The sequence below is a fragment of the Notechis scutatus genome, chromosome 1 (genome assembly GCF_049901735.1).
Source record: "Notechis scutatus isolate UNSWTSFEM ecotype Mainland chromosome 1, rNotScu1.2, whole genome shotgun sequence".
Lineage (NCBI taxonomy): Eukaryota > Metazoa > Chordata > Lepidosauria > Squamata > Elapidae > Notechis > Notechis scutatus.
The window spans coordinates 277,003,951-277,017,164 of NC_142009.1; the positions used below are offsets into that span (position 1 = coordinate 277,003,951).

At 38.9% G+C, this 13,214-nt stretch overlaps 1 protein-coding gene across 1 annotated transcript in view; it reads right to left on the bottom strand.

Annotated features, from left to right (window-relative positions):
- ITPKA (inositol-trisphosphate 3-kinase A) overlaps positions 1-13,214 on the bottom strand; it is a 65,334-nt gene that overhangs the window by 21,888 nt on the left and 30,232 nt on the right. The window contains exon 2 of the mRNA XM_026664595.2: positions 404-500. Coding sequence (XP_026520380.1) covers positions 404-500 — 97 coding nt within the window. The remainder of the gene's footprint in view (positions 1-403; positions 501-13,214) is intronic.

Consider the following 13,214-nt stretch of genomic DNA (forward strand, 5'->3'; position numbering starts at 1 on the left):
AATTAAATCATGGTGAATTTTGAGAGAGTTTTTATGATAGCTTTTATATTTAAAAGCAATAAAATATGATGTTAGGAAATCTGAGGTTTCAAAGTTCTTGTAAGAATTCGGTCACGTTGGAACAGCTCCACAGTCCCAAACAGCCCATAAGCCAACTGCATGATATATCTAATCTTTTAATACAGTCCACTTTTATTTATGTCATTATTTAAATGTGCATGGTTATTAATTCTCAAAACTCAGTATAGATTTTTAAAAAGAAGGAATAATGTAAACACTCTCTTATCTTGCTCTGAATATTTAGAAATAAATGATCAGCTCTGATCATGAGTATTTTTTTTAACTAGGAGTTCTGCAGGCAGATTGAAAGTTTTCAATTTCATTCATAATTCAAAGTTCTCACCAGTGTGACCAGCCAGCTGCACCCAAGAATACCGCCTTTTGAAGGGACTGATGACTGGCAAATTGACAATTGTCTTTATTGTCTGCCATGCCTTTTTCTGAAACACAAAAAAATAAAAGGTAATTGCATATGAACATCTAGACATTGTATGAAGGCGGGTAGCATTTAGTTATTGTTACAAACCTCCATCAATTTCCAAAATAGCCCACCATTAGATAAATCAGACCTCCATTTAGAGATACTGATCATCCTAATAAATTTAGAAGACATATTAGTTAAAGGCTAGCCAGGTGTAGGATTTATTCATGTTATCTAAGATTCATCAATATAAAACTAATTAACAAAATCCTGTTTTAATGAAACTCGGGCATGCTGTCCTTAGGCTCATATGGAGTTCTGCTTTGCATTTTTCTGGATCACATTATCCTTAGCTCAATAATCTTCTTTTTTCTTCCTTAAATATAAATAAGCAACAAATCCAGGCACTGCAGGGGCCAACTGAAATAAAAAGAATTCCTTGAAAGATTGTAGAAGGACCACGCCTAGTTTTGAACAGGCTCCCTTTCTGGATCAAATTCATAGGATTATGTACTTTCTCCACTGACTAAATGAAAGCAGGTTATTGTATTCATATAGAACCTAGAGTTAAAATCTGTTTTTGTCTGAGATGTTTATTTTCCATGGTGAATAAATACAAATGTGTGTGGGTACATCAAAGATCAAGGCAATTGGCTAGGAGAGAAAAAAACATCCTTCTAAGCACAGATTGTCATCCCATTAAAACAGATCCTGTTGCTCAAATCAGCTGCTGACCCAAGTTCTTGCAAAACGTATATTGTTTCTGCAGGGATTGTCCAGGTAAAATGCTTTTCTCTCTATCTCTCCGTCCTACTTGCAAACAATCATATGTTAATTTTATTAAGTGCAGTAAGTGCGTATTTTATTTAAAAATATTTTGGGACAGAACACCGTAAGAAAAATGGCATGAGGCTGATGGACAAGCTTTAACAATTGAGGGTTTTTTAAAAAAAAGTATTAGGAATGGCGAAGGAATCTTCGCTTAGCCATCCTACACTGCTTAATTTTCAGAACTCCTGGGGTTTTTCTTGTTTTTCTCAAACAAAAATTCAACTTTCTTTTTAAACAAAATCATGCATTTTGCCTACCTCCCTAAATTTTCATATTCAACAGTATAAGCCTACGCAAACCCACTAAATGCCTTTATGATAATGAGAAACAAAAGAGGTAAGACTAATTACGATTCATCCTTTTTCTTTTCTTTTTTTTTCACTTTTGTACAACCTTAGAGAGGAGCTGATAATTCCAAGGTTCATCATGTTACAGTTAAATATGTGCAGAATGTGTTACGTTGCCACATTTGGAATAAGTCTTACTTTACCAGATCAGATTCATCTGAGAAGCCAAAGGAAAGACATGATTGTGGTTATCTGACTTATAGCTAGAATAATAACCTTCCCCAGACTGGTGCCATTGTGATGGGAAATACTAAAAACTCCATTATACCCTCCAAGCCAGCATGCTGCCTAGCGATAATGTGAATTGTACAAATATACTAGAAGGTTCCAAATTGGGAAAATTGCACTATCCCATTCATTGGATATAGAGAGCACAGCTACACAAGACTTATCAGCTTAAAATGTCCCTGCAGCTCAGCCTTTATAAGGCTGGAGAGAAAATGACAAGAACTATTCTTGTTGTGCAATCTCAGGATTGATCAGACAAGATACAACATGCAAACTTGGGAACCACTCCAATTTCTTTTCTTTATTCTGGGGATATCAAAGATAGGATGACATTAGTTTCTCTGACATACTGACTTTTCAATTCAGCTACCTAAGCAAACCCAATTCAAGTAATGCATAAAAATAGAGCTATAGTTCTCCTCACCTTCTGTGTCTGCCTTTGGAAGAAGCAAATTATTTTATGACTTAATTGCTCTATAATCATTCCAGAGAATAACTACCATTCTGCCAGCAACATTACTGTTTTTGTTAAAGAAACGGTGTGCCTAGTCTAGAATGCAGAGTTAACTAACAGAGTTAACTAAAAACTCCAGAAATTACTTAGTCTTAGTGGACCTTTTTACACCTAACAACACAGGGATTATCTTTCTAATGCCTTTTTTTCTTTTTGCATATTTCATAGAAGTAGACTTGTGAAATCCCATGCTGTGGGGTCTTCTTTGTATAGAGACACCCATGTCAATTCCTCCTCAGCAACCTGAGACTGTCTAATTTCATATGTGATTAGTAGCCTCCTTTTTCTTCTTTTCCTTTCTACAATTTCAATTCGCCTCCAACTTCTTGTCAGTTTCTTAGTCCATTTCAACTGCCCTCTCCCCCTTTCATGTGACTGTCTCTCTTTTGAAATTAGATTAGATTAACAGAGTTGGAAAGGACCTTGTAGGTCATCTAGTCCAACCCCCCGCCCAATCAGGAGACCCTACACCATTTCTGACAAGTGGCAGTCCAATCTCTTCTTGAAGGTCTCAAGTGATGAGGCTCCCACAACTTTCGTGGGCAAGCTGTTCCATTGGTTGATTGTTGTCATTGTCAGAAAATTACTCCTTATTTCCAGGTTAAATCTCTCCTTATTCAGTTTCCATCCATTGTTCCTTGTCTGGACTAATTCTTTCTTCTAGGACAGCGGTGTCAAACTCACGGTGCATGGGACAGATACATCACATGCCTGATTTAGCAAAGGGGGAAAAAGTCCCAGTACGTCACGTAACGCCGCCATCATGACGCGAGTTTGACACCCCTGAGGTGTCTAGGGGGTAAGGTGGCAGGCTGTGTCTAACTCTTCCATTCTTCCGCAGTTCCGTTAGCATAGAAGAGATCAGCATTAAGAGGGTCAGGTTGCTGACTATACGACTAGGTTATGATACAACATGATGACTCAATTAATCCACCTTCTGGATATGCATAATACAGTGAACTATAAATTACAGTAAACTATAAATCAAATAGGTTGGATGTAGATATCATGCAAAACTACAACACAAAACAAAAACAAATCTTATGCAAGCTTAATTCTAATCATTGTGAAAATCCAGCTGCTAGGAGTTCAACTGATTCTGTTTAACATACTGTTTGTACAAAACCAATATCTTACAGAAATATATTAGTACAATTAGATTTGATTACCTGGTTTCCCAGACCTATATACAATTTGTTATCATGTTTTCACAGTTCCCTGTATTCACCGTTGGCCTTTGCAGGTTTATTCAAATGTCATACTTTTTAAAAAGAATCAGAGAAAGGATTTCAAAGCACCATTCATTTCAAAAATACTACTATGTACTATGTATACATACAGTACTGGAAACCATACAACTAAAAAGTAAGATTCAGCTCCGTTTAATTCAATTTTACTGATGTCTCTTCCTAACAATGCTACCACTTTTAGGGATCCCAGACTTGCTAAACACAGGCCTACTCATAAGCAGAAAAACACATGACCTTTTTATGTATTCATGTGCTTATTTACTTATAGGGATTGTATTTGTGATTACAATGAGAACCTAAGATATATAATGTGGACAATGGGCTATGCCTCTATTGCACAAAACTGGGTGTTGGCGCAAAAGAGGTGGCATGTTAAATGTTGACAGCTAAGTTAAAACAGGGCATTTTACTACAAAGGGGAGAAAAAGCTTATCTTTCTTTTATTGAAATATTGGAAGAAAAATGTATATTGTAAGTACCCTAAGATCAAAACCACCACATTTTACATGCAATATTCAGTTGTTTTGAAAGATGCACTACTTATTATGTGAGCATTTCTTATAAGGCACCTCTTTGCCAGCATCCTTCAGATTAGGACATTCCCTTCTGTACATCTACATGCAGGTTCATAGGAGGAAGACCACCATTGATGCCATTGTTTATGCTCTTTGCACAGAAAGGACAGTGCAGGATTTTTCTTTGAATAGAAGCCATACAAGTACCATGTCCCATACAAACTATATGCAGGGATGTCAAGAGGAAAATAATACAATTTAAGCAATGTGGCTGGGGGAGATAGCCTATTAGTTCATAAGGAACCTTCCTCCTTTCTGAATAACTGTACTGGACTATAACTCTACTGCAGATCCCTCTGTAGAAAAAACCATTTCCAGTTTCATATCTGACAATCAGGTAATCCACATTTGTTTAGGTGCCTTATGTACTGACATGTCACTTTTGTTGTAACAAATTCCACAACATACTGCTATACAGCAATAGAGATATTCAAAAATCTACTTTTAAACCAATCTATTAGCAGCAAATTTCTTGTTAATTCTCCAGTCCAATTTCCAGCTGAAAATCAGGATGTCTATATTGACCTGTGCATGTTTAACTAAATGTACATATTCTTACATAAAACGTGGGGAGTTGACACGACAGAAAAACAGCCTGTTGGCAATTAAAGGTCACTCCAGCATGTACACAGAACAAAATGTATACAAAACAAGGCGCCAAAAACATGTTTAACTCACACCTTCCTACTTGTCTTCATTATGCGCTGCCTCTTTTCTTAGAATATGTAAGAACAAGGTTCTTGAAGTCTTAAATCACCGCAAAAACCAGGCACTCAATATTGACTAGTATTTGTGATTTGAAGGGGCAATTTACTCTGTGAAGACCAGGTTAGAAGCCAGGAGACTGAGTTCTAATCCCACTTCAGGCATGAAAGCTTGGTTGGGTGACCATCATCCGGTCACTCTTTCTCAGCCCAAATGTCAGACTTGGGTGACAAACCAGTCAGTAAAAAACAGTGGATCACCACTCAAGTCATCTGAAAAAAGCAGGCCCTGCACTTATGGGAAACCACTAGGAAGGAGGAAAAAAAGGTACTTGGGTGAAAAACATTTCTTTAAGTCCCTTCAATATTATCTTATCCAGGAATCATTTGCTCCAAGGTAAATAGTCTCTCCTACCCATGAGTCACATGTTGTCAGTGAAATTTTTCTTAGTAGGATGAGATAAGAGCAGGAACACCCCAGAACAAGCAAGCCCTAACATGATTCAACAACCACATTCACATACATTCAGGTGAATTGTGTGAGAAGATGATCTGAATCTAAGGGAACCGTTCTTCATTAAATCACATCGCCTTTTTCTCTTCCGCATACTTAAGAACAGAATTCTCTACTGAAGGTAACAAGCTCCCACCTTGTTAGCAAAGCACGTATACAGATCCACAACAAATAGCATGAAAAAGTTGAAAAAAGTGGGTCAGTCACTTTTTATTCAATTAGCCATCAAGAACTAAGGACAGAACCAACCTAGAACTAAGGAGGAATTTCCTGACAATTAGAACAATTTAATCAGTGGAACAAGTTGCTTCTAGAAGTTGTGAATGCTCCAACACTGGAAGTTTTCAAGAAGAGACTGGACAACCATTCGTCTGAAATGGTATAGGTTTCCTGCTTGAGCAGGGGGTTGAACTAGATGACCTCCAAGATCCCTTCCAACTCTGTTATTCTGTTAAATGGAAAAAAATTAATAAGATTTCCCTTGATTTGAAATTAATCCCTGCTGATTACATAGACATATCGAAGTTGGTTTTTTTGGCAATAAATGCGTAAGTGGTTAATCATACCTTCTTTTTACAATTTTTCTAACATAGTATATAGATCAGGGATTTCCTGAAGGCTCCTCATCCAAATATTAACCAGGGCCAACACAACTTTACTTTTTAAAGATTGCTTAAGGCTGGGGATCACATGATGCGGGGACACTGCAGCTATCTTAAATAAGAGTCAGTTGCCAAGAGTCCAAATCTTGATCCTGTAACCATGGGCATGCTGCAACGGTTATAAATGTGAAAAATAGTCATAATTCACTTTTTAAAGTGTGTTGTAACTTCAAATGGTCACTAAACAAACTGTTGTAAGTCGAGGATTACCTGCATAAGAGAATAATATAGCTGGAAGGGACACTAGAGGTCTTGTAGCCCAACTCTCTACTCAAACAGGAGACCCAACACTATTTTGGATAAATGGCTGTCCAATCTCTTCTTAAAAATCTTCAGGGATGGAACACCCACAACATCTGAAGGTTAGCTGTTCCATTGGTTGATTGTTCTCACTGTCAGGAAATTTCTTTTTAGTTCTCGGTTGGTTCTCTCCTTGATTAATTTTCATCCATGACTTCTTAATCTGCCTTCTGGTGCTTTCAAAAATAGGTTGAGCTCTTCTTCTTTATGGCAGCCCCTCAAATATTGGAACATTGATAATATGTTGTCCCTTGTCTTTCTTTTCACTAGACTAGACATACCCAATTTGTGCAACTGTTCTTCGTATGTTTTACCCTCCAACCCCCCCAATCATCTTGGTTGCTCTTCTCTGCACTCTTTCCAAAGTCTCAACATCTTTTTTATATTGTGGCAGCCAAAACTGGAAGCAGTATTCCGTGTGTGGTCTTACCAAGGCATTATAAAGCAATATTAGTACTTCATGTGACCTTGATTTGATCCCTTGGCTATGCAACCTAGGACTGCATTGGCTTTTTTTGGTGACTCCAGCACACTGTTGGCTCATATTTAAGTGGATGTCTATTAGGACTCCTAGTGCCCACTTGCAGTTTCTGCTACTGAGCCAGGTTCCACCTATTCAATACCTGTACATTGGATTTTTCTTGCCTTAAGTGTAAAACCTTCCTGTCAACTCTCGAAACAACTCTCGCTGAAGCCATATTTTTCTTGCTTCGTTTCTTCATTGCCATACTTATGGAGGGGGAGACAAGGCCACGGAGTCTTGATTGAGAGTATTGCTCAGAACCACGACACTTTTCTTACCACTGAATTTCGCTTTGTTAGATAGGCCCCAATATTCAAATCTGTTGAGATGCTTCTGGATCTTGAGCCTATCATATGGAGTGTTGGCTATTCCTGTCAACTTGGTATCATCTGCAAATTTGATGAATTCCCCTTCTATCCCCACATCTAAATCATTCATGAAGATATTCAAGAGTACTGGGCCTAAGACAGAACCTTGGGGTACTCCCAGGGCTGGGATTCTCCCAGTTCGTATTGGTTCAGGCGAACCTCTAGCTCCGACGATCAGCTGTTGAGCAAACCGGTTGTCTCCGACGATTGGGTTGGACTGCCCCCCCGCACTGTACTTACCTATATCCTCCCAGCTGATTCGCGTGGCAGAGTGGATTGCCGCGTCTCAGCTGTGTTACTCCCCAGAAGTAACATAGAAGGTAAGTAATTTTGAAAGTTGCCCATGTGCACGATCACCGAACTGGTTAAACTGGCAGCATCCCATCACTGGGTACCCCACTGCTTACTTCTCTCCATGTAGATGTAGTTCAATTGTAGTTCTATACATTGGTCAACCAGTTACAAATCAATCTGATGCTGTCTATCCCATATTTGTCTAACTTACAAAGAAGTATGTTGTGGCATACTTTGTCAAATGTCTTACTGAAATCCAAATATACTATGTCCACAGCATTTCATCTTTTAATAATGCATAAAATTAATTAATTAGAGAACTAAGTTCACATATGCACTCTGTTCATTCAGTCCTGAAATGAAGTAGTGATATATTATGGATTTGGAACTCAATTAGCAAAATATACCATATGTTATTATGCTACACAGATTCAGTAGCCTATGGTTCACTTTCAAAGTTACGCTTGCCATTTTAATTATAAGGTTTATAGCATTACTTTGTTCAGATTTGGGATTTAATTTGCTGCAAGCTTAATTGAATCCTCAAGATATGCATCATATCATACTTCTCAAGTTCAATGCAGGATAAGCAGCTACGGACTCTAAACCTGAACATGCAAGTTTAGGGAAACATTGCAACATGTGTATTTAAATAAGTCAGATTGGTTGTGCAAGTTACAACTTGTTACTTGCAAAAGAGAGCCAAGAATGATCAACTATAATATCTGAAAACAGCCTAAAGTTACCAAGACATGTCACATAAATTCATGCTTGGTCTATTTCTATTCAGCCATTACAGGCCAGTAAGCTACAAATAGAATGTACCCTTTCAATCCTTTTCACATCCATGGCACATTGGCAAGGTGCTAATTTACATGGTCAACTATCTTATCGGCAGGACTTTGGTTGCAAAAGGTCCTGTGACATCACAAGATGCTGCAATTCATGAGGAGAAATGGAGACAGCCGGGCCCTCATGACATCACAGGAGTGGGGTCCTGGCAATGCAACAGTGCAACATTTCCCATCATTTATTTGTGGCTCACACGCGCAACACATCTGCTTTATTATCTGGAAGGCCAGTAAAAAAAAAATGTCCCTGACAAAGCCCTTGATCTTTTTCTTTTTAAATAAATAATTTTAAAAACAAGCCCAATGCAAGTATGGCAAAGATCAATTATATATTACTAGAATAACAGCAAAAAAGTTTATTGCTAAGTTGCTTAGGATATACAAACAGAACTGGAAATTTGTGAATGTTCTCTGTCTATAAGATGGGTGTTGAAGCTACATTAGTTCCCAACAGTCTTTTTCTAGTTGCAACTAAGCATGGCGATATCCTTTCTCTTCTGTGTCCCTACAACATTGCCTTCATCTCATCCCCAGAAGGTGAGTAAGATAGGCTTAAATTGTCCTTAGTTCCCTGGGGTTAATAGAATACTTTCTCTCGTAAATTAGCAGTACTAATGACAATCACAAGACACGTAAAAACATTTGTCATTCTTTGCATCTTGCGACTAGTCCAAATACCAGTCCAAATGAGATTTGCTGTTTCATGCTGATGTGGCTATGTATCTTTTCCCTTTCATCCTAACCAACTTTGTCTGCCCTCCTCCTTATGCAGACAGACACATCAAAGTCATGCCAGCAACCTTCTAGATTGCCCAGCCAAATCTTCTGTAAGAGCTGTGGGGGCTTTTAGCACAAGGATTAAAAAGTTAAACAGCATGATAGTATAATAGTATAATGGTCTGAAATAGCCTAGCAGTCTGAAATTATGAAATTAATCTTATGCTCCACAACAGAGCACAATGGAATCTGGAACGCAGCATTTATCACCAACAGAAAGAAAGGAAAGGGGTGAAATACCCTGAATTAAACTTGCTACTTGTGACTCAGCTCACTTTGTAAGTCTGATGGGCTTTTCTGTATGCATTCTAATTTATGACACAATAGGGTATAGGAGAAGGGGCAGAGGAAGTCGCTTAGAAATTATGGATAGGGCACTGCCGTTAGACTTGTCTCATTTCCGCTGCAGTGCCGTGATCCCAGCGCTTTCTCACCAGCTAGTGACATGCTGAAAAGGGACAGCAACAAAACTGGAGCCCTCAACCAATCACTCTGCTTAAATATGTACCGCACACACACAATGAAGATAGCAACATTTGGCAATGACAAAAAACAATCGCAATAGAGGAAATGGGGAAATGCTTATAGTGACTATGTATATTTTTTTACAAAGCTAGTTATTTTTCATGCTACCGTGTCCTGAAATGCATTGCAAGGCATTTCACAAAGGGGATATCTGGGATGGGGAGGTTTACATCTTGCCGTCTTTCCTTTTTATCAACAAATATCTCATCTCTCTGGCAGTTAAACTCAGCCTGTCCTCTGATATAAACAGGAAACGAGAACCCCGCAGAGGATACACCTGCTGAGCTTTCAGAAACAGCAGTGATAACCTTTAGCCATGTCTTGAGTACAGAAATCAGAATCATCCCAAAATGGTTATTCTCTAAGCATATGACATGTCAACATATTCATCACAGCGGGTAAACACATTTTATCACTTTATAAATGTCAACAGACTAAGGATGCTACTCTCAGCATACAAAGCTGTATGACCGCTCCATCCTGAATCTCTTTGTAAATACAATTATTTGAAAACAGAGCTCTCTCCTGGGATTGCCTGCTAGAAGGACAATGGCAAAGGCTCAGAGCATGTAATGAAGTTAAACTGGTTAAGGAACAGAGGTGGTATTCAGCAGGTTCTGACCAGTTCTGGAGAACCGGTAGCAGAAATTTTGAGTAGTTCAGAGAACCGGTAGCGGAAATTTTGAGTAGTTTGGAATACCATCTCTGACTGGCCCTTCCCCCATCTAGTCTCTGCCTCCGGAGTCCCAGCTGATCGGCTGGATCTTCTTTTGTTGCCCTGCACGGGAGAACAGAGCTGGAAAGCAGGTTAGTGGGGTGGGGAGGGAATGGGGATTTTGCAGTAACCTTCCCCTGCCACGCCCACCAAGCTCTGCCACACCTACCAAGCCACGCCCACAGAACCAGTAGTAAAAGTTTTTGAATCCCATCACTGTTAAGGAAGCATAAAAACAGAGGACATGCCAGGCTCCTTCCACAGGCACTATGCAATGCTGGTGTTTGTTTGCTAACACCTTTGTTAAGAAGAAAATCACATGTGAGGTATAAGATCTATGATACTTATCAATGGAAGAAAGAGGGAGAGGCAGCTGTAGAGAAGGACAAATACTGAAACACCCAAGATAATAATAGTGCATAGTTAACCATTCATCCATATTCCAAATATAATTTCTCTCACTGCTTTTCCACTGTATCAAATCCAGTGCAGCGACTTCCTTTCTTTCTTTGTTTAATTTGGAACTTTTAATTGCAGTTGTTCTGCAGTGTGTCTAAGAGCGGAAGAAGAGGAGGGCATGAACAATAAACATTAAAAACAAGGCATAACTAATGAATCATTGGAGAGAAATTATATTAACATGCTTCTGGACTTCCATGGGATAAGAATTGCAGGAAACTGCTGGATTACCTATTAAGTCTCATTAGTGTAAATAAATTAGTGGGATAAATCATGCACATTACTACTCATATACATAATATAAAAGACACAACATCAGTAGAAACCCTGATCTTTGTATTGATGCTATGGTAGGATAGGAATAAACTGAAGACTTTCACAGAGAGGTATTTAAAATTCAGAGGAAGACTAGTCAATACACTAATTGATTACATTAATGAGCTATAACCTTTCAGTAAAGCATGTTGGCAAACTTCTTATCTCATCATAGAATACAAGCCCGGCAAAGTTACTCCCTTAAGATAGGAGCAAATTAATACTAGAAGGAAAAAGAAAAAAACATTTAGTGCAAGTTTCTGCACTGAAACCAGTCCTAATAAGTTGTATCTTTTTATCTATTCCTAAACTTCCACAAAAATGACTCCACTATATTGGCCTCCATATGTGTTGAGAGTATAACTTCTACCATTTCTAGCCTGTGGGCCCTAGGTTGCTGTAAATTGGCTCTAGTTTCCTATTACATTTGAATAGTTTCCTAACTGATTATGTGTCATCAATATAAGTGTCATACAGCCTTCTCCGCCAAAGGTCTATGGAGATTCTCAGTCATCCAGATCATGGTTGACTCCATGGTTCTTTCCAAAGGTGCTTTTTCAAGAGGCAACTGGACTTTCTGTTTTTTTCTTTGAAGACGTTTCGCTTCTCATCCAAGAAGCTTCTTCAGCTCTGACTGGATGGTGGGGAATGGAGAGATTACTTCGCTAAAGGACTTTTTCTTGCATATCTTCAGAACTAACTAACCCAGAAAATCAACTCTGATTATACATATTGCCTTAGGGTTGAAGTATACAATGGAACAGATAGGCCAAATCAAATGCTGAATTATCTAGAGATAGGTGGTGCAGCTTAGTTAGAGCTGCAAGTCATCAAAACATCTTAATTAATCACACAGTCAAGACAGATACATATATCCATTAACAATGCTTATCTTAATATTTCTACCAAATGATTGTTTTCAACATACAGAAAAAGAATACTGAAACGTAACAACAAAAGAGAATGATAACAAACATTACAAAGGAAAAAAAAATGATACAATGGAATGAAGATGTAAGAAAAGCACTGCTTTCAAACAGTGAATTACACTTGATCACATATGGGTCAATCTTTCCTCTATAGCAGGGGTGTCAAACTCAAGGCCTGCAGGCCAGATTGGATTTGTGGGGCTGGCCTGGAAACAACAAAGGATCGGTTTGTGGTGCCTCTGCACAGCCCCGTGGGCCTCATTTTCAGTCTGGGCGGCCTCCTGCAACCCTCTACCAGCGAAAATGGAGCTCGGGGGGTGGGGGGCGCATGCAGGCTCCATTTTTGCTGGCAGAGGGCTAGCAAAACAAACTAAAAACAAAACAAAAGGAGAAATTTTTGCATATGAGCACCCAAGAAGGGACAGGAAAGGAGAAAGGGAAAGAGGAAAGACAAAGAAAAAGAAAAAGATGGGAAGATGGGAAGGAAAAAGAAAGAAGAATAAAGAGGGAAGGGAAGGGAAGGGAAGGGAAGGGAAGGGAAGGGAAGGGAAGGGAAGAAGAAGAGAAGAGAAGAGAAGAGAAGAGAAGAGAGAGAGAAGAGAAGAGAAGAGAAGAGAAGAGAAGAGAAGAGAAGAGAAGAGAAGAGAAGAGAAGAGAAGAGAAGAGAAGAGAAGGCAAGGCAAAGCAAGGCAAGGCAAGGCAAGGCAAGGCAAGGCAAGGCAAGGCAAGGCAGGAAGGAAGGAAAATCCTGCCTGAGCATTTGGCCACCTGGCAGATGGCAAGGCTCCTTTGTAGGACAAGGGTTTTGGTGCTCTCCCTGGAAATACAAACAACAAAGTAGAAGGAAAAAGTCTTTTTTCCCCCCCCCTGCGTGGATACACGTCAGTGATCTTCAGCAATTCAAATAGATTACTTCAGCTCAGCCCTTTCACAGCTTTCGTAACTTTAAACAACAGATAATGCTGTCACAGAGGATTATATGTTCTGAATCATTCATTATCGGAAAAGGCTTAGAATGTTTGAGAGGCTGAATTAAATCTTGAAATGTCAGA